The sequence below is a fragment of the Xiphophorus couchianus genome, chromosome 14 (genome assembly GCF_001444195.1).
Source record: "Xiphophorus couchianus chromosome 14, X_couchianus-1.0, whole genome shotgun sequence".
NCBI lineage: Eukaryota > Metazoa > Chordata > Actinopteri > Cyprinodontiformes > Poeciliidae > Xiphophorus > Xiphophorus couchianus.
In genome coordinates, this window is record NC_040241.1 from 9820151 (window position 1) to 9841543 (window position 21393).

General features: G+C 38.8%; 4 protein-coding genes across 5 annotated transcripts; 2 read left to right on the forward strand and 2 right to left on the reverse strand.

Annotated features, from left to right (window-relative positions):
• Positions 1-581: 581 nt before the first annotated feature.
• Positions 582-3223, reverse strand: nedd8 (NEDD8 ubiquitin like modifier). The gene is made up of 4 exons (XM_028037326.1): positions 2984-3223; positions 2839-2886; positions 2646-2728; positions 582-1578 (listed from the first exon to the last, which is right to left on the reverse strand). Exons 1-4 carry the CDS (start codon positions 2999-3001, stop codon positions 1476-1478), a joined length of 252 nt encoding a protein of 83 aa, XP_027893127.1. The 5' UTR covers positions 3002-3223; the 3' UTR covers positions 582-1475.
• A 203-nt stretch (positions 3224-3426) lies between these two features.
• gmpr2 (guanosine monophosphate reductase 2) lies at positions 3427-8915 on the forward strand. The gene is made up of 10 exons (XM_028037320.1): positions 3427-3571; positions 3968-4097; positions 4962-5081; positions 5360-5443; positions 5555-5728; positions 5819-5900; positions 6078-6184; positions 7217-7259; positions 7625-7784; positions 7891-8915. The coding sequence occupies exons 2-10, from the start codon at positions 4011-4013 to the stop codon at positions 8075-8077; spliced, it is 1044 nt and encodes a 347-aa protein (XP_027893121.1). The 5' UTR covers positions 3427-3571; positions 3968-4010; the 3' UTR covers positions 8078-8915.
• A 4328-nt stretch (positions 8916-13243) lies between these two features.
• homezb (homeobox and leucine zipper encoding b) lies at positions 13244-17954 on the forward strand. Of its 2 annotated transcripts, none has more exons than XM_028037319.1 (2): positions 13244-13352; positions 16239-17954. In XM_028037319.1, exon 2 carries the CDS (start codon positions 16251-16253, stop codon positions 17637-17639), a length of 1389 nt encoding a protein of 462 aa, XP_027893120.1. In that variant the 5' UTR covers positions 13244-13352; positions 16239-16250; the 3' UTR covers positions 17640-17954. The 2 variants fall into 2 exon arrangements, with proteins under 2 accessions (XP_027893120.1, XP_027893119.1); XM_028037318.1 differs by lacking the exon at positions 13244-13352 and adding an exon at positions 14990-15129.
• A 382-nt stretch (positions 17955-18336) lies between these two features.
• Positions 18337-21127, reverse strand: cideb (cell death inducing DFFA like effector b). Its single transcript, XM_028037325.1, has 5 exons — positions 20968-21127; positions 20629-20743; positions 20059-20217; positions 19746-19930; positions 18337-19138 (listed from the first exon to the last, which is right to left on the reverse strand). The coding sequence occupies exons 1-5, from the start codon at positions 20991-20993 to the stop codon at positions 18997-18999; spliced, it is 627 nt and encodes a 208-aa protein (XP_027893126.1). The 5' UTR covers positions 20994-21127; the 3' UTR covers positions 18337-18996.
• Between the last annotated feature and the right edge of the window lie 266 nt (positions 21128-21393).

Genomic DNA, 21393 nt, shown 5'->3' on the forward strand with positions numbered 1-21393 from the left:
TATATATATACATATATATATATACTGCTCAAAAAAATAAAGGGAACACTTTAAGTGTTAAACACCTGTTTAAGTGTTCCCTTTATTTTTTTGAGCAGTGTATATATATATATATATATATATATATATATATATATATATAAATCTAAGGTATAGTAAGCTATGCTTTTTTCAGTCTAGGTTTTGTGTTCTTGTTACTGACAGTAATTTAATTTTCATCTATTTCTGTACCAGTCTTGTTTATTTTCTTTGCCTTTGTTTGCTTTTTTTTTTTCACACATGTATGGAAAGGTTAAAAAGTACCAAAGTAAACTAAACTGAAGTTGTTATAGCTGTGAAAAGCGAACAAACATCATACTAAACTCTATAGATGCAGAACAAAATGTGACCTAAGATTATTTGTGAAGGCAATTACCCTGTACTTTTAGCAATACAGCATATGTCACATGACAGAAAATGGCTACCTTTTCAACAGCTTCTTACATCTCAGCTCCATCTGACTGGACCTGGCTGATTCAGATCAACCGTTGCTTTCTCTGTAAATCCTCTAATGTTTTAACACAGGACAGTAAAACACGAGGCCTTCACAGAATCTGTTTTATTTCACAAAGTCATACGTTTGAAAGGACACTGAACACAAGCACAGGGTATTACAGGTGCTGACACAGCGATAAGAAAAGTAAACAAACTACTTCTTCATGAATCGGAGTAAGTTCAAATTATCCATGAACTTGTTAAATCAATCTGTCACGCAGGTGGGAAAAAAAAAAAAAAAAGCCATGAGGTTCATGATAGTCGTGCCGACTCTTGACCATCATGGTAATGTTCTTTACTTGCCCTTTTCTCCATTATAAGAGAAAAATACGTGTTCTGCAGAGTATTTTTGTTCTGAAACAGAACTAGACAAAGCAAGAATAAGATTGTCTGAAGTGGATAAAGACAAAAAAAAAAGCTGAACCAAACCCAACAATGGTTCCTGTGTAGTCTAGGGTTAGTCCTGTTATTAAAGCTAGTCTTCTCACACTTACTCTGCTACATCAATGCTTCATAAGAGCTCAGTCAAACCCTGTGCGATACTTTGTGACGATCTAACTCTACAAGGATTGACATCCCTTATCCAGCTTTAAATTACAGTCGTCTCATTAATTTCAGGCGTAGCAGACATCTTCTGCTCCATCACAAACATTACTTGCACAGAGTGACAAAAGGACGACTGAATAGTGGGTTTTTTTCTTAATAGCTAATCAGTCAAGTGTTAATCCAAAGCTAAAGAATTTATCATCTGCGCACACGGCTTTGGCAACAAAACACACGAAAGGCTGTGAGGAGCTGGAGATGGAAAGCAGAAACTGGTTCGACTCAGTCGATGACTCTGTGGTGCCTTCAGTGTCACCAGGTAATTGTGCGACCGCTTCCAGTAGCGCTGTGATCTTTGAAGGCGTCGTGTCAGTTTGAGCTTGTTGTTGCGCCAGAGGTTAAAACGTGGAGCAGAGCGGGCGGCCTCCTCTGAGGGCGAGCACCAGGTGAAGGACGGAGCCGCCCTGGATCTTGTAGTCTGCGGCCGTTTTCTCGTCGTTCCTGAACATGAATAAAACAACAAAAAAACAGCTTGTATAAGAAATTAAGACAGTAAAAATACTTTTATTAAACCAGTGGTGATAAATTTAAAATATTTCAAATGAATGTGTTCAGATTCTGTGGAGGAATGTCGCCAACTTTGTTTAATGTTTTCATTTTGAGAGCAAAACGCTGCAATATTCTTTCTCCCACAAGGTTTCCCCCAGAAAACCTGCTAAGCCCAGTGGTTGGGGCGCTGGCCAGTCATTCATCCAGCGGCCCACCGGGTTTGACAGAAGTTGACAGAAAATTTGAAAATATCACTTGAAAATTATGTGTTATTGGAAGATTAATATCTGAACGGCAACTATAAAGTCTTACAAAAATGCAAACATTAAAAAAACTTAAATAAATAAGCTATGCTAAGCCTGGCGCGGGCACAGGTAAAGCCTGGTGGCCCGCCAGGCTTATAATACACTGTCCCAAAATCTACCCTCTCATTCTGATTATCGTGTTTTTATCAAATTCTGTCCTTCACTTAAAGGGGAGATGTCCTCAGAAGGGCTTTGTTTGTAGCAAAGCCGACTTCTTGTAGATCCCCCAAAAGTTTATTTTAACCTGAAACGTTCATGTTAAATGAAATGTAAGGAAGCATACATTTTCACAAGTACGAAAATGTTATGTTTTACTATAGTTTTTTGCTTTTTAACCTCAATTAAAAATCCAATAGCTACATTACTGTAGAGGTGACTGAAAAGGAGGCATTCACCTGCCATCATGAAAAGAAAATTTATGAATTAAATGAAGGAGGTTTTCAAATCTAATTGTTAATGCTTGAAATAATAACATAAACAGCTGGTGCTGCTAATGTAATGCGTGTCTCATTTCTGGGCGCACAAATATGCTAAATTATTTTTGTTATTGACAATGTTTTACATGATTTACGCACACACACACAAAAACAGCTCACTATTAACTAAAAAGATAATTACAACTCATTTTTCCCTTTAAATGACAATGTTGAGTTTGCAAAAATATGGCAGTAATTTACTGAAATTACTGTTCACTGAGAGAAAAAACAATCTTACATCTGTTTTCCACTGTAGATCAACCTCTGTTGCTGGGGAGGGATCCCCTCTTTCTCCTCCACTCTTTCTTTAATTCGCTCCACCTGCATTGGAAGATATTGCAGTCGGACAGATGAGTGCTTGAAAACACATACAATCAGTCGGTTTAGGTCTGTTCAAAGTCCAAATGAAGATGCAAAATGCCATCATATACCTTATCTGTGGGCTCTATGTCAATCTCTATCTCCTTGCCAGTGAGAGTCTGTGATAAAAACGCTTTAGAGTCAGAGATAAGCGGATTATGATTCACTACGATAACAATTAGCCAAACATAGAAATCATTGTTTCATGTTTCTTACCTTCACTTTAATCAACATCTTTGTTGGGTGATTTTTGGAATAAATATACACAGATGTAATAATTTAACGAGCAGTCTGCTAACAGGATTTATTGTTTAACCTGCTGTGGCTGTAAATAAATGATTTTTCAGCCTCTGTGTCGGAGAATAATTGTTCTAGAAATCCAGAGGTTGTTTCCTGTGTGTTTTTTTAATTAAATCCCCCGCCACCGCTTGTGAGAGCAACACTGTTCCGCTTCACTTACTATTCGTTTTATTTGTTTTATAATAAATAAATCAACACAGCTGCAAAGCTATCTACATATATGTCGCTGGCATTCACGCAAATACCCTACGAAGAAAAGCAAAAATTTGATTTGCTTTCTAACTGCCTTAAGACGAATTTACGACATCAGTGCGGCGGGACGTAAAGCGACTGTCGCGTTTGTAGTTCTTACCCGGATGTAACCTTCGAGAGGACGCCGTCTAAAAACTACAGCGCGGCAGAGCAGCCTGTGTCCGCCGCTGTAAAACCTCCCTGACAGCGGCGAGAGGAAGTGGGGAGGCGGTGCAGACGACTTTTATAACATCCTATCTGACTTTTCTAACGGTAAACGCTTTCTTCTACTAAATGTGTCGCATTTTGTTGTGTAATATCCACCCTGTTCTTATGCAACTGCTGTTTGTCCTAATAAAGTAGCGTGAGTTGTCAGGGTGTACACTGACGTAACCTTGAATCTTGACAAGAGGTTGCCCTGTCTGCACGCTCTGACATGTGGAATCAGCTAGCATGCTTTAGTTACATGTTACAAAACTCTCTCTCCCCCCCCCCAAAAGAAGCCATGCTTATCTCTAATATTTTTGAAGTCCTTAAAACGTAAATCGGCTTTTCCGACCTTCCTGTGAATATGTAAAAGTTGAATGATGGAGAAGATGGGTAGAAAATGAGAGAGAGAGAAAAAAAGAACGCGGCTCCGTCTTGATAGCTGATCTCTGTCTCTTTCAGAGTCTCCTGCTTTAATCTTTAGCCTACATCCCGTTTCTCCACCATGCCTCGCATTGAGAATGACATCAAGCTGGACTTCAAGGATGTTCTCCTCCGGCCCAAACGGAGCACGCTCAAGTCCAGGAGTGAGGTGGGTCAAGTCCAAATATGGTCTCTGTTACATAGACCAAAACAAAGCAACTCGTTGTATAGGTTTTCGTCTATTTGTACTCTGACCCCCCCTCAGTGAAAGCCGTCAACTTTAAACAGCTTTCATGTTCCTGCAAAAAGACAAACTTCCCCACAGCATGATGCTGCCACCACCACCACGTTTTTACATATTGTTCAGAGTGATGTTCACTATTATTTTTCCACCACAGATTGATTTTTGTCTATACAAGCTCAATACTAGTCTCATCTGACCAAAATGCCTTCATCTATGGGTTTGGAGTAAACTGCACAGGGGGATTCATTTGACTAATTTTTACCAATCTCCCCTCTCTTCAGATTTGTGGAGAGTGTGGCTAATAGTTTTCATGCCAACAAATTCTCTCACTTCACTCAGTGCGTTCCCTTCCCAGTCTGTTAGCTTAACCGAACCACCGTGTCTCAGTGAAATGTCCCGATCTTGAAATATTGTTGATAACTGCAACTTTCTCTCTGACGTGTCTTCTTTGTTCCCTGATCTTCATCATGCTTTTTGTTCACTAGTTATTTAGGGGCATCTTAAGGAAGCCTCTATCAGCTCTTTGATAGCTTGCCAACAAGGTGGCGGTGCCAGTCCGGTAGATTCTGATCAAAGTTACGGGTTATTTACCTGATTACGCCAAAACTTCATTTCATCATTAAAAATGACATGATTTTTTTAATTAACTGTTTCTTTTACGTTTTTTTCCTTCCTTGCCATTTTGTTTTTTTTTTTTAGCAGTGACGACTAAAAATATTTCCTAATTCTTTCACCAATAATGTGTTTGCATGACATATTGATAAAGTTTTGTTGTGTTCTCCTCTCTAGGTGGACCTGTTGAGGAGCTTCACTTTCAGGAACTCCAAGGGCAGCTACAGAGGGATTCCCATCATCGCCGCCAACATGGACACCGTGGGGACCTTCGAGATGGCCCAGGCTCTGCACGAGGTTGATTAAAACCGTAAAACATTTGAGCGCCATATCGTATTTACCTTCTTCTGGGTTATTTGTTGGTACCAAATCAGGTGGTTGAGAAAGATTAATTGAAAATGTGTAGAAATAATTGCTTGTACTTCCCATTTTGAATAATCGATAATAGAAATAAGCTTCTGGGATGTATTTTTTTCCTAAGCATTGTATTTTTTCCCACTTTAAATAAGTAAATGTGAATTAAATATTTTTTCTTCTTAATTGACTTTATTTTCATATTTATCTGTGTCCTCTAGTTCACTCTCTTCACTGCAATCCACAAACATTACTCTATAGATGATTGGTCAGAGTTTGCTGCGAAGCATCCTAAGTGCCTGGAGGTATTCAAGTTCTGCACTAAAACCCAACGTCAAATCCTAAATGTGTATTTTTTTCTAATGTCTCAGATTGGATGCTCTGTTTTTTTTTTGTTTTATTTATTTTGTCCCTAGAGTGTTGCCGTCAGCACGGGGACGGGAGAAGGAGACTTTGAGAAGATCTCGGCCATCGTGGAGGCCGTGCCGCAGCTCAAGTACATCTGTGTAGACGTGGCCAACGGCTACTCCGAACACTTTGTTCACTTCGTCAAAGACGTCCGGGAGAAGTTTCCCTCACACACCATAATGGTCAGTAAACGTTCAGGAAGAACGTTGGACTGTAAAAATTTCGTTTTGGCAGAAAATAAAGCTAAAGCCTTTTTTTAAATTTTCGATCAGGCAGGGAACGTAGTGACAGGAGAAATGGTGGAAGAACTGATTCTTGCTGGAGCCGACATCATTAAAGTAGGCATCGGACCAGGTGATCATCCTCCTGATTTTCGGTGTTTCCAGGCAGCCTGAGTTAAATATTTCCAGAGTGTTAAGTTCGCTTGTCTCCCAGATTAGGAACTGCTTTAATCTCTGCTCTGACTTTAATACATCATCTAAATTTATGCCGTTTGCAGACGTTTCAGGCTCTCTGTGTGTTTGCCCTCAGGCTCTGTGTGTACCACCCGTAAGAAGACAGGGGTTGGCTACCCGCAGCTCAGCGCTGTGATTGAATGTGCAGATGCAGCCCACGGCCTGGGCGGCCACATTATATCTGTGAGTCTCTTGGAACAAACAGTCACTAAATTAAAACTTCTCTACACAATGATTCAACCCTATTAGGATTTTTTGCCCCCCCCCCAAAAAAACAAAATCATGTTATGTTCTTTAATTAGTTCTTCATATTGCCTAACAAGTGTCTTCACCTCTGTTACACTGGCTGGGTGTTTTGTTGTGTTGTAAAAATGAGACCATAGAAAGTTATTTTGAAACTTTTGTCTGAAATATTCTGTTCAATTTAACTGGTATACAAACAAATATGTTGCAATGACCTTGTTGCATAAATAGGCACAATCTTAAGCTAATCATTTAATTAAAAACCTTTGAAATCAGCTTCAGCATTTATTCTCATCAATTATTAATAATCTGAAACCATAAAATAAGGTTCAGATGTTGTGGTGAAAGTGTCTCGATCTCTGATCGTCTTTTAGTTTAAAGGCACCAAGTCAGGATAGATATGTATCGATCGCAAAACAGTCTGGGACAACTAGTGATGTTTAAAAAAAAATTGTATGTTTCTCCAAAATTGATGAACAGATTAGACTGAAACTAGACAGTTAGTTTGCCAAGAGGAATGCAAGACAGAAGTCTTTTGTTCCAAAGAAAACTTTCGAGAAGCAGCTGAAATCTCCCTAAACTTTGTGGGAAAATGTGTCGTGGTCTCATGAAAGTCACGCTGAACTTTGTGGCTTCATTTACAAAAGGTTGGCCTTACACAAAACAAAGCTGGGCTGCTTTTCTTCAGTTTCAGCGTGGCCTAGCTAAAGTTCGGAATTAAATCTGAGAACAAATCTGCGGATTCATCTGGAGAACTTAAATGAAGAAAATGTAAAACAGGTTTTCCTCTTCAAGCTAAGTGCATCCTCTATCCAAAAGGTGAAAAATAAATATAAACATGATTATCAGTTTGTATCTCTAAGCATCTTTCTAAGCTCTGTTAGAAATTGATCTCAAGGCATTTTAAGCTATAATAAATCTTAACCACAGTTAAAGTTAGATGATGCATGTTGTTGCCCTTCTGTCCTGCAGGATGGAGGATGTACCTGCCCAGGAGATGTCTCTAAGGCTTTTGGTAAGTTTCACTGTTTTAAAATGAAAGTAGTAAATAGAAGTTCAGTAAATTTTGTTTATAGAGCACCTCTATACCTCAGATAGAAAGATACAAAAAGCTATTTAAATGGTGCTGATGGTTGAAAACAAGTCTAAGATTTTATTTATATCTGAAGGAATAAAATTGCTTCAGTAATGACGGCATAATCATGTCTACCATTTGTCTAGCTTTAATTTCTCCTAGGGGAGACCGATAAACATAACTTGATTTTGAGTCGGACCATTATTGTCTTGAGCTGCTTTTAAAATGAATCAAGAGTCTCAAGACAAAGTGATCCCCATCGATTTGAAATCAGGAGTTTGACTTCTCCCTGCGGTTCTCTGCAGGCGCCGGAGCCGACTTTGTGATGCTGGGCGGGATGCTGGCTGGTCACTCCGAGAGCGGCGGCGAGACCATCGAGAAAAACGGCAAGAAATACAAGCTGTTTTATGGGATGAGCTCCGACACGGCGATGAAGAAGCACTCAGGAGGCGTAGCTGATTACAGGTGAGATTTTGTTTTAAAAAAAACAGCAGCTTTATTGTTTTTGAATCTGATCTCTTTTTTTTTTTTGCGACGACGGAGTCATGCTTTGTGTTTTTTGCGCCTGCAGAGCGTCGGAGGGGAAGACGGTGGAAGTTCCCTACAAAGGGCCGGTGGATGAGACGATACGAGACGTCCTGGGAGGCGTGCGCTCCACCTGCACCTACGTCGGAGCCGCTAAGCTGAAGGAGCTGAGCCGCAGGACGACCTTCATCCGGGTCACCCAGCAGCTCAACACCGTCTTCGGGAACAGCTAAACGTCCACCTCCGCCTTCTGATTCTGATTTGCTCCCTGACATTCCAGATTCCAGTGTTTTGTGTATGTAGAAACACAACTGAGCTGATAGAAAGCACTTATAAAATACTGTCCTTCTTTTGCTTGTTTTTAATCCAGGTTTTCATTTTTAGAAAAGCTTTCCACATGCATCGTTCTCTTTAGTCGTTTCAGGAGTCACGCTTCGCTAAAAAACTAGAGCTTTTATTCCTCAGCTTATCATTCCAAAGCAAAAATGCTTCACTGTAGTTTCTTAGATTTATGCAACATTTAGTATTTTCATGAACAATAAGCCTGTCATCTCTTCACTGTGTTCTGCTGCAAGCCTTTGTCCCCAACTTAAGATTTCAAAGCAAATGTCTTAATGCCTATTTTTAAAAGATCTTATATTATATGCAAATGTTTTAGCAAATTAGAAAAAAAACTATTTTTAGAAGCTCAATCATTCCCGTTTTGTATTGCACTTTAAAAAGGCTTTTTTGTATGTTGATTGTAATATTAGTGGACCAATAATGCAATATATTTAAAAAAGTGTTAAATTAGGAGCAGAGGTACCAATTAATACAAATATATTTCCAGTTCATTTACCAACATTTTTATTTATTATAGGCTTCATGATAAGAGATCATTTTTAGGAATTTAGTTTTCAAAGACTTTCGACATCACCTTTACACAGTTCATGTAATTATGATTATTTTTAATCTGTTGTCATCTTTTTCTCTGTTATACATAACCATGGTGTTTTAAATTTGTTGCCAAGTCCTTAAACCTGCCTGGTATTTCGTTTACAGTGAGTCAATAAACCATTTCACGTTTCAGCATTTCTCTGGCTTTATTATTTACTGACGCAGTTACAGTATATTGTCTTTAATGTACATTGTTTACATTTGTTTACTACCACCAGATGGAAACAAATGTCACATTGAAATAATTTCTTTTTAAAATGTGGCTGCATACAAAGCCAACAGAAAACCAAATTAATATTGATTTATCAAGCTGAAGATAATAATATGACTACAGTGAAAAGTATAACAAAACTTTCTTGAATTTATCTTTGATTATGTTCCATAATATATTCACCAACAATTATCCATCACAAGTCACATTCATGCTCACTAAATGCTAATAAATATTATGATCATAATTTGGAAGCTTGTTGAATGAGTCTAACCTTCCAAACAGGAGATATTCATGTGCTGTTTTCAAGTCTTGAATCGCTCTCATTAGTCTGCCACAGTAACACACAGTACTTTTAGCTTGGAGGGTGTTCTGACACTGAGTGGGTGGAGATTGGTATTTTTGTTTGCTGATTGGTTCCATTCATAGATTTTATGTTCACATAAAAACCTACAAAAGCTTTTATGTGAACATATTTGTGCAGTTTCCATGCATAGGTTTCATTTCTTACAAAACTTTTTATGTGAACTTAAAAACACATAAAAACGTACAAAAGTTAAATTGTAGTCATTCACTACAGTCATTCACTGTAGTCATTTCAGGAGTGAATGACTACAGTGTTGTATTAAAACACTGGGTGGCTGTTTTGTATGGAGAGCCATTTCAGCCAAAATTAAATAAATAAATGAGTAAAAACAATAATGGGTAAAATAAATCTGGGAATAAGTAAATGTATAAATGAATAAATATAAATGGGAATAAAGATGCCAATTACTCATTTATTTATTTATTTTTTTTCCCTATTTATTTATTTAATTTTGGCTGAAATGGCTCTGCATACTGGGAGTCGAGGCAAAATAAACAAAAGAGTGGGAGAAGTCACAAACCAGCCAGCAGTTGGCGATTTGGGCCACTGACCCTGTCTCAGCATTTCTCACCCCTTACAACCAAAGATCGGAAAACCCAGCTTAGCCTACGATTCCCAGACCAAATAATTTAACAGATGGGTGATTTAAGAACAGAAAGTGGCATTCATTAAAACAGGAGCGGGAGCGAGGCTCAGAGTGACGCGAACACGTAGGTGCTCTTCCAAACTCCCTCTCTCGCCTGGTGAGTGGGCCTTGTTCCTTTTAAACCCCTTCCAGCCAATAAACTGCAAGGAGAAAACACAACAATTAATCAGGTAATCATTCACAAAGGTGACACAGGGACACATCATAGTGACATAGTCCATTTTTATTTACTCCCAAATTATTTTGGGTATGTTCAGTTTTTTCTATGCATTTTTTTAATCTGTTGTCTATCAGATTTCACCCATGTGTATACAATAGCAATCCATTAAACTGCTAGCAGATGGCATTCTACAGAATCTATTAAAAATATATATTCATAGCTTTTGAACTCTTTAACATAGTTTCATGTCATAAGTAAAAACTTGACAGTATTGGCACTGTATGGGATAGACTAGAGTACTTAGCTCCCCTGAGTCAATACTTTGTAGATAGTCTGTCATGATTACTTCTGGTTGTCCAGTCAATTTTCCACCTTCCACCTAGAATAATATGTATGAAATTATATGTATGTATGTAGATTTCATGCATTCATTTGAATTGTTGCATCTATTGTAGATATGCATATTTATTGACTTGAGAACTTGGTGGCCTGTGAATGCAGCAAGACGTTCTTATACGAACTTGGATGAATTTGGAATAATTTGTGATTATGTTATTAGAATAAAAGTTTTACATAAAATTAGTTGTGAATCGACTAATTTACACTTAGGGGAAATGCTTGTCTTCAGCCACTCTATTTTACTGATTGCTTGAGCTACAGGTCTCAAACATTTATAGAAAATAGCCATAGATGTGAACTATAAATGACACCCATTCAAAACCCTGCATGAAAACAACAGACCCCATATTGTAATGACAAAAATTTGATAGAAATGCTACAAAATTAGGTATTTTATATTGGCTGACAGATAAATGTTGCTCTCCCTTAGATGAAGGCGTAGCGCATCCAACGACTGCATAGAAAACATTTATAATAAATTTCTTTTATGGCTTAATTTACCAAATCACTCTAATTGCACAGTACAATGATCTGACTACTTATCGTCTTTGACATTTCACCAAGCCAGCAACACCTCAGTGTCTTTAAAATAATCATTTTATTGTAACACTTTTGAAATATACGGTAACAGTTTCATAGACATGAAGGAGTCTTTGTGAATGTCTATGACTGTTGTCCTGAAGTGTCATATGATAAATAATGATACTTTCAATGCAAAGTTGCTCTAAAGGTTGCATTGAAAGTTTATTAAAAATGCCAACTTGCAGTAAAGTGTCATTATTTTAAAAATAACTAAGAAGGCGTTAAGTAACTATGGAAAGAACCTCATATTTTTATCTTAAACAACTTATGCCAGGAAGTAACATTTCTCCAAGATGGCGAGATCACTCTGCTTGTAGTCTTTTGTTTGCCTCGTTTGCCCAATATCTAAAATCTTGTCTTAAATCAACTGTGATCGACTTTATAATTGTAGTCTGTTTTACTAAGGCAGCCTATTTCTGCAACTGTAATGAAAAAGAATCTCTATCTCATCATTTTAACCATGCTCTATCATTATTATGAGAAGTTGATATTACCATAACTTTTATTTAACTGTAGAAAAAGTTACAAAAAGAAAATGAAACAAACGGAAGAGAAATATAGTTGAGGACTTGATTTCATTAATTTTTTTTAACTGTTCTCATCCTTTTTTTTTGCTACACGTGTAAAAAAAAAACTCTGTATAAAGTGTCACATTGTGTAAAAAAAACTGCCAAATATTTCTTTCACACTGAGTCAATAAAACATTTCACGTATTAGAATTTTTCTCACTTTATTCTTTAAAAAGCAGTTACATTGTTTATAAAGTAAATTGCATACATGCCTTTAAAACCACTAGAGAGAGACAAAGATTAATTTGATAGAATGGAGAATACATATTTATTTAATACATATTTATTTAATGTGGCTGCATAAAAAGCAAATCCCAAACCAAATAATGTTGATTTATTAAACTATTGATGATGAATCGACTACAGTGAAAAGTATAATAGAGATTCAAATTTTTCTAAATCATCTAGTAATTGTGTTCATATATTCACAAACAACCATCAATCACAGGTCACATAATGCTCATTAGTTGGCAGTAAAAGTCATGATTATCAACCATTAGCAAAGCTCACAAACAATTTCTGTGATGAACTGGCCACTGAATATTTTTCCACAGTGGGGACAACTTGGCTGGCAAGACCTGTGAAATAAACTTGCTAAAGAGCTGCTGTTGCCACAAGAGCATTTCCATTGCTGCTGGGAGGTGCTCTGGGTATTTTGCTTTCCCAACTTAACAAAAGGAACCAGCTGCCATTTGTTGGGTGTTGCTTCAATTATGACTATTTCCTCTCTCTGGTGCTGTCCAGTTCTGCTGAAAAAGGAGAGCCTGGAGTCTTTGACATCCCAAAACACTTCCACCATTTCAGGTCGGGGTATGTCCATCACTTCATTCTTCTTCTCAGATCTGAGGACTGGAGACGGTACCTTAGGTCGGATCCCCATTTTCTCCTTGACAGACATCACTGAACTGACTGACGTACCAGGAGATGCTTGATTCTTAACACAGCTCAGGTGGTTATCTTCACAGCTTAGACCATAGACCGGTCCATTCTTCGGGTCATTTGCAGACTTTTTATCACACAAACCAATCATCCATTCAACCTCGCTGGGAAGACTGAGGATCCATCTCTGATAGTTGGGAACTGACTGGGTGCTTTGGATTAGAAAATTACCAGAACATTGACCCATCCAGCTGTTGTAGAAAACTGTCCTTTTGTCTTTGGACAGGGACATGCTGAAATTGGGAGTCTGGGGTTCAAAGATCAGGTCTGAAGAATCATTGGCATCCTGGTGGCTTTCAGGATCAACCAGGGTCAACAATGACTCTAAAAAGTTGGACGCTTGGTTCATCATCTTCTCCCCGTTCTGTCTTATCTCCAGAACCAGTTTGTCCCGATGGAGGCCCGGCTCCAAGCCTTTCCTCAGATCCACAGCCTTGGCTTTCTCCACATCCTGGTTCACCTGAGAGTACATCTGCAGGAATCTGAAGGTGTCCTTCTCATTCTGGGCTGCCTGCATGCTGCTCCTGCTGGTTCTGATGGACACCATTCGAGCAGAGACTGAACTTTGGACACTGGTCAGAGAAATGTCCCGTAGATTAGTCACAGCCTCGATGAGACGCACGCTGCTGCGAGCCAGCTTCTCTCTTTCACTCTTCTCCCACTTCTCCAGACTCATGTTGTCATCCTCAGTTTTCACCTGTAAGTCCTTCTCCTCAGCTTTCAGCTTCTCCAGGAGCTCTTTGTGGGCCGTGGAGAAGGTCTTCATGTTGTGAAGGCGGTGCTGGTCTTCAATGGCGCAGGAAACGCACACACAGGTTTTATCATCCAGGCAGTAGTATTCCAGGAGCTTCTCATGCTGGGGACATTTGGTGTTTCCATCAATAGCCATGGGTTCAGTCAGAGGATGAGTCTGCAGTAACACAGGTGTGGTGAGGTGGGCCTCCAGGTGCTGGACGCACATGGAGATCTCACATTTCATGCAGGTCTTCCGTGCTGCTTTCCTGTCCTCTCCTGTACACATGTCACACAGAATGCTGGACGAGTCCCTCTGAACGTTGTCAGACATTTTCACAGGAAGATCTGATTCCTAGGAGTTGTTCTTGCGTTTTTCTCCTCTCTTGATTTTCAAGATCCCGAAGCAAGTGTCCTCAAATAGGTTAATGTGTCTAACTACTCTAAGTTAAGTCATCACCTCTTTTACTTCCTGGTTAATAATCCACCCACACTGATAAGAAAAACTTTATTGCTTAACAACAGTACAAAAGAACAATGGTGTCATTGAATGAGAAAATGATTTACAGTTCTTATCGATGTGGAACAGTCAACAAAATACTGTACATTTAACGTACATTTAGTTAAAATTAAAGCACTGTATATGTTTTTTTTATTTTATTTTTTACCGAAACCATTTTAAAAAGATTATAATAACATTCTGGAGGTCTAATACGATATCTTGCAAAGCTATTATTCCTCTTCATATTTTTTCACATGTACAGCTAGAAGCCTCATTGTGTCTGACTGGGATTTTATATAACAGTCCAACACAAGGTATTGCATGTTGTGAAATGTAACCAGAACCTTCTTCCTACAGGTTTCTGTGGCCCGGCTTGTCGCAAACTGCAGATGGGACTTCTTATGGCTTTCTTTCAACAATGACTTTTCTCTTACCACTCTTCCATGAAAGACGTGGTTGTAGAGCAAGGGTGTCAAACTCCAGTCGTCAAGGGCCGGTGTCTTGCAAATTTTAGATGTGCCTCTGCTGCACCACACCTGAATAGAATAATTAAGTCATTAAGGCTCTGGAGAACTGATCTACACAAGGAGGAGGTAATTAAAACATTTCATTCCAGTGTTTTGTGCCTGTGGCACATCTGAAAACTGCAGGACAGTGGCTCTCGAGGACTGGAGTTTGGCAATTGTGTGGTAGAACTAAAGTATCTAACTTCAGGAGGAAATATTTGTATTTTATTTTTTTAGATATCAGAGTGTCTTTTCATTTGCAAAATGTTTGATGTTGTGTCCATCTGAGCTGTTACATAAAATAAAGTAAAAAGTACATCATAAAGTCACAAAATGGGGGGGAAAAACATGAGGGGTTTGAATGTTTTTCCTGTAGATTGAAGAGTTTAATCAATTTAAACTTAATTTTTAGAAGACCAACTTCTACAGTGTTAAAGTCAGTACTTACTGTATATTTATAATGAAATTGTGACATTAACTGTTTGATATTGCAGAGTCCTGACCGTAAGAATTTTACCTCCCTTGATTTTAAAAAATGATTCTTTTAAGCGAAAATCACAATGTGAGCAGCACTAGATCACTTGATTTTGCGTCTGGTGAGAAGACGTCCCAGTTGCTGTTGATCGTCTGAATCTCTTAAGGTGGTTTAAAAGATTAGCAGGAGCTAAAGGACATATTTTCTCACTTTGGTTTGACCAGGTTGAAGGAAGTAGAAAATCCAGCCTAAAACAAATAGGTAAGGCCAACTTTTTGTGTTCTCACGGGTGGCTCTATAAAGGTTAGCAGGTAATGCAGGGAGACTCAAATCTTAGCTGGAGAGCCGTTACTGGCTAAAGCTAACGAGGCTTCGGCTAGCTAAAATGATATTTGAAATACGCCCGCGCTCAAGCTAACAGGCTAACCAATTAGCTAAAAATATGCGATATTGTAAGTAGTTATGAATAATTAACACGATGTTGGTTCAATTAACTTTGTTTTTAGGATAAACACAGCGGTCAAAAACAACAAAATTAATTATTGAAGCAAACTACTATTCCATTTCTTCTCTCTTTCTTCGCCGTTGTACTTATAATCCCAACGTATTTTGGTGGGTAGATATTAAACCCTTCTGCTTTTCGTCCTCAGATATACGTTTCCATATCAATATACAGGTTTTCTTGTAGTCTGGGAGTCTCAAATCTGATTTTGAAATTTTTCTGGCTTCCTTGTGTATGGAAATAACGTGTTCTTAATCCACTCGCTAAAAGTTGCATTCATCTATTTGTAATCGGCCATTCGTACTTCATCGGTCTGTCTGTTCACCCATAAACCTGTCAAACCGTCCACTCATACATATATTTATCCATTGATCACCTAGCTGTCCATCCATTAATTTATGTTCCAGCTTCCATAAATAACTCAATCCATCCATTCATCCTTCCATAGTCAAACGTACTATAAGTACTAAATAACATGTCTGGACCACTTGAGTTTCTTAACTTTCAACAACTTAACTTTTCAGAACTCAAAGTAAAAATATGTCTATAAATGTATTCTTTTATTTTGACTTGTAGTACAGATGAGTGTCAAAGAACACAAAAGTGAGCAAAAGCATTCAAAAAGATACTGAAACATTAATCTTTCACATTGTAATTTTCTCTTAAAATTAGCAATCTCCATTGCTAAAGGTCATTACGCAGACTAGTCTGTGAACTGTGCAAAGGTTGGTCTGTCTCAAATAATTTGATCAATTCGGACAACTAGAGTCAGATTGATTTTGCCACTGATTCAGAAAATAGTCAACTTAAATTACTGTAGTTAACCTGCTGTATGTTTCTAACCTCTCTGTCCGTCTACTTTGCATAGAAGTTGACTACGATGAGGCAACTCGCTGACAGAACGAACATCAAACCCATACAGACCCCCAGTTCTCTGGAAGGCAGCCATTCGGCGTTGGGTATCACAGTGCCTCAGTGGAGCGCCCGCATATGTCTCCCCCTGCTCTCTGAGGATAAAAGGGTGTTGTGGGTTCATGCAAATGAGGTTAACGTGCAGACGGATAAAGTGGCGGAACTCGAAAATGCCTTTAGCAGGTCCCCCTATCTGACACGCAAACAGACTAATGCTTTAGCCCAGCGCTGCTCCCTGCATCCAGACCAGGTGAAGGTTTGGTTTATAGCGCAGAGGCTCCGCTACGGCATTAGCTGGGACTACAAAGACATCAGGGAGATTTGGAACAAGTTGAATTCCAATCGCAAAGACAAGGAAGGAAATGAGGAGTTCCAAGACAGGGTCAAGAACGACCAAGTAAAGAGCAAGAAGATGTCTTTGATGGAACAAAAAGTGAATTGGAATACGGAGCAGGAGAGACCAATGGAAAAAGAAACGGGTAGAAGAGTGATAGAGGACGAAACCGCCACTCCAGATAAGCGGAGAACAATTGGGGTCGTGTCGAACAGGAGAAAGAAAAGAAAGAAACGAGACGTCAAGTGGATCACCGATCAAGCAGAAACACTAGGGGCAAAAATGGATACATCTGAGAATGAGGAGCAAACATCTAGCACATGGGAAGGAGCATATGTCTCCAAGAAAAAAAGAAGAGTACACACAAAACTGATCTCCAGCCCAGTTAAAAACGACTACGAGAATCTTCTTGCCGAGGCTGAAATCCCATTTGTTGACTTTTCTTCCGTCGTTCTAGAGCCTCAAACCCAAACCTCTATCGCCGTTCCCATAACAGAGAGCCAGGCAGACTTGCAGGGCAGAAGGATGACTTCGCTGGAGAGCAGCTTGGAGGAGGACACTGACACACTGGCTTGTCTGGAGGAAGCTCTGTCTTCTGAACCAGCAAAGGAAAACAATGTCGTCTCCGAAGTGGACGAACTAAAGGAGCTCGTTAAGGCTGAAAACAACTTTCTTACTGCGAGCAGTCCGACTGCTGGGACCAGTCAGGAGGAAGTTCTCTTGGCAGAAGGGGCAATGCTGCGTCCCCGGAGCAGACTGAAGACTCAGTCTCAGCTGCTGATGCTAAGGAGGGCCTTCCTGGAGTTCCAGTATCCCGACGCTGAGCAGTACAGCATGCTGACCAGGCTGGTCGGCATACAGCGCCACCATCTGGTGCAGTGGTTCGGTGACCGGCGTTACTCGATGAAAAAATCAAAACCTCGCTGGATGACGGAGGAGCAGTACAAGGAGATACTGGCCAACATCAGGTACCGGCAATACAAAAACATCCTGCTAAAAGGACTGCTGAGAAAAACTGAATGATGGCGCGGCCTGGATTATTGCAGGCTGGGAAGGAAAGTGCAAAGAAGCCTCTTCTGACACATGGACAGTTTGTCCTGTTGGGTTTTTATTAAACGACTTGAGAAAAAGATTTTCATCAGGTCCTTTAAATCTTTGTTTTGTTCTTATACTTTCAGTTTTTGTGACCAAGTTTGTTCACGTTGAAATATTGCAGCTGAGGTGCAACTTTGTTAGTGACCTTGTTTGAGCTGTACAAATATTTTGTTTTTTTTTATTATACTTATACTATTATAATTTAAGTAAAAGTCGCTTTGAATAAAAACCCCGAAATGGTGATTGTTTTTTTCCAACTCAAAATTATTTATGCATTCCCTTCTGAACACGGCACAGCTAAACAAGTGTAGCAGAAATGTACGTATATTTCATTAAAAGACACATAACCTTCATGTTTCTTAATCCCTGATATAAATCCAACTACATTTTTCCTGTTTTAGGTCAGTTAGGATAACAAAAAGACGTTCATATTATCTAAATGCCAGAATAAGAACAGAGTGAAAAATTATTTAGGGATTTGTTAAGATTTTAATTACATTAAATTAAAGATCTCATTCCAAATGTAAACATGCCCTCTTGGTTTACTAAAATAACATTTTGACTAAAGTGAATTAAAGATTTAATCAGTTACTTGCATATAATTGCTACGCATATTTTTGATTCATTTATGTGAACGTTAACATTTTTAATTTGGTAAACTGACTTCAAGCATCACATTTCTAAAAAATATATTTGACAGATTGCTGGAATTGTGGCACTTTTGGCCATGTATAACAAACATTTACAAAGAAAATCAACACATAAATAGGAAATTTCAAGAATATTACAAAAAATATATTACACAAAATAATTTCCCAAAAAAATCAAAAATAATACAGCATTTATTTTCTTACTAAGCTACATAGTGCTGCTCTAACTGTTGCTTTTGTTCCCTCCAACCTGTTTTTCATTTTTAGGCTTATGAAATACTGTCATGCCACAAATCACTGTAAATGATGTAATCAACATTCAGGCCTCAAAAGATCCCTGAGATCAAACTCGAAGGTCTTGATAAGTTTTTTTGGGTCGCTGCTTGGTCACACGTCTGATTGTGATAAGACCACGTTTCTTATAGTGTCGTGGAAAGCAATCATAAACAACACCTTCGAGATATTCTAAAAGAGTGAATACTCACTCATTAAAAATACAAAATTATGCATCCCTTGATATTGTGTGTTGTTTCTGATTGCCTTAAGGAGGAAATCATATATTTTTAGTACTGTTACCCAGTTAAATGTCTAATTGTAGGAGTAAAGTCAAAACATTTTCATTTTGGGGCTGGGTTTTAATGCCAGGTGGCTGCGTACTCGGCCCTCTGCGGTTGCCAGAGCTCAGTGCCTTCGATGACGCGGCGGATCATGGACGCAGAGGTGATAAGCAGGTGCCCAGCGGTCTGAAGGAGGGTGGAGGCGAAGCGCAGCACTTCTCTGAAAACACAATCAATGTTATACACTAATCAGCTTTAAGATTGCTCACTAAGTACATGTAAGATTTGTACAAGCTTGAGAAATTCTAACCCCAGATGTACCTTTTTGGCCTCAACAAAAATCTAATTGGAATGTCCTTAAATCTAGAAAACAAGCTCAATTTTGAAACTAATAATTCTCAGAAAAGTGTTGTGTATCAAAACAAAACAAAAAATCCATGCATTTTTCAAGCATTTGATATGTTAGAAACATAATGATGAGCTTATTTGTTAAACAGAAAAGGTGAAAAGTCTATTGCTCGTATGGAAAATGTCATAATTACTCTTAATGGTTCAACATCCGGATTTAATCGGCTAATGTTGTTAAAAATAATACAAATATTATGTCTTGGCTTGGATTGATCTTCGTAACCTCTTGAGAGCTACTGAGTACTATTTTATGATCTAAAAAAAAGCATTACCAACACCAAGAAAGGTATTTTATGAGTTTGGAAAACTAAATAATTCGACTGTAATTTCTTTAAATAAATTATCCTAACACCCTTTATGGGTTTGGAAAGATTTACAGGTGAGGAGGTGCCACTTCATAGCATCCGTGACCCACTTACCTGAGGACCTTCTTGGGCCCCAGACACTGAAAGTCGGCGCTCACAGAGTACAGGCCTTGGAACGTGGCCTTCACACTCAGCGAGCCAAACACATCCTTCGGGTTTATCTTGTAAAGGTCGAAGGTGACTCGTGCTATGTCTCTGCCGGTGCGAGGCTTGTCGTGGTTTCTTAGCACAACTGCACCCTGTGGAGACAGAAACGATGGATCAAACCACAAAGTGATGTTGCCGATGAAGGAAATGTTCAAGAGGGGGGAAAAAAATCTAGCATATAAAGAGACACTAGGAGCCTCTAGAATGGCGTTGGACTTACTGCTTGCGGTTTCCATGTCTGTCCTGGTTCTAGGACCATGAGCACGGTGTTGTCCGGTAAGGTCATGAGGAACTCATCAGAGTCCACTTCTGTACCGTCCTCCTCACAAACCAGGTACACAGATGCTGCAGAAATGGTCAGCAACAAAGCCTGGCACACCTAACAGACGGAATTATTACTCTCAGTTAGGAAGAACCTCAGCTTAGGCGTCACCAAAAAATCCTCAAAATATAAACTGTGAATACCAACCGGGATGCGCAATTGTTGCGTTTAAGCCAGTTCAGGGAAACTACATTCAAATCCACTGAAATATTTTTAAAACTGGCTCACAGCTGGCGCTGAGAGCGAGTAGACGTTGTGTGTTCAGCGTGTTACTCTAGTTTAAATGTAGACGTAATATATATTTGCATAAATATATTGTAAGAGCATATGTCCTAACCTTTTCGCAAAACTGTATGTCATAGTTGCAACAAATAATTCATTTTAGATTCATTTAAATCTAAGGCCTTTCTGTAACTCTTAATTTCATCATAATTTATGCTATTATTAGGCAACTGATGTTGTTCTCACCCTCTCTTTCAGCTCCTCCAGGGTTCCTGCAGTGACCCCTTTCTTGGTCTCCCTTCTGTTACAACAGATTCTGAAAGGTCGCTGGGGCGGGGACCAGACCCGCTTTGTCATAGACCTGACAAAAAAATCAGAGAGGAAAGCAAAGAAATGTTAATGTTTTTGTTGGTTTTTTACCCACCGTTCTGACATTTTGAATTTATATAATAAAAAAGCAAAGATCTTTTTTTAATCACACATAATGTCTGACTGATTTCCCAGTAAGTCAGACTAATACCTTAATCCTAACCCTTATAGGGCATCAACCAATAAGAAGCAAGTCAAAGCAGAGTTTTAACTTACTTGAAGAATGACGACGTTGTATCCATTCTCCTCACTTTCCTCCTCTCTCGTCTTGCTTGTCGGGTGTTTTGGTGTGACAGAATGTCTCTGTGTGACCCATGAGCTGGACTTTGCCTCAGACCAGTCGATAATGCAAGAGCAGAAGAGAGAAGGGCAAAGTTCATGCTGGCTGTGACTAAGTCAAGCAGATTATAATACCGCTGATAACTGATGTGGGAGGGCAAAGCTAATCAACTCTTACGATTTTTTGTTTCAATGAACATTTCATTGAATAATCTCTTTAACGTGGACAAACAGACTTCGGTTTTAGTTTGTTTTTCATCAAATTCAGCTGCCATGTAGTTTGCATTTGTTAACACGTCATATTTCAAAGTAATCTGATAAAAGCCTGCTTTTGCTTACACCTACATCAACGCCTAGTCGGCT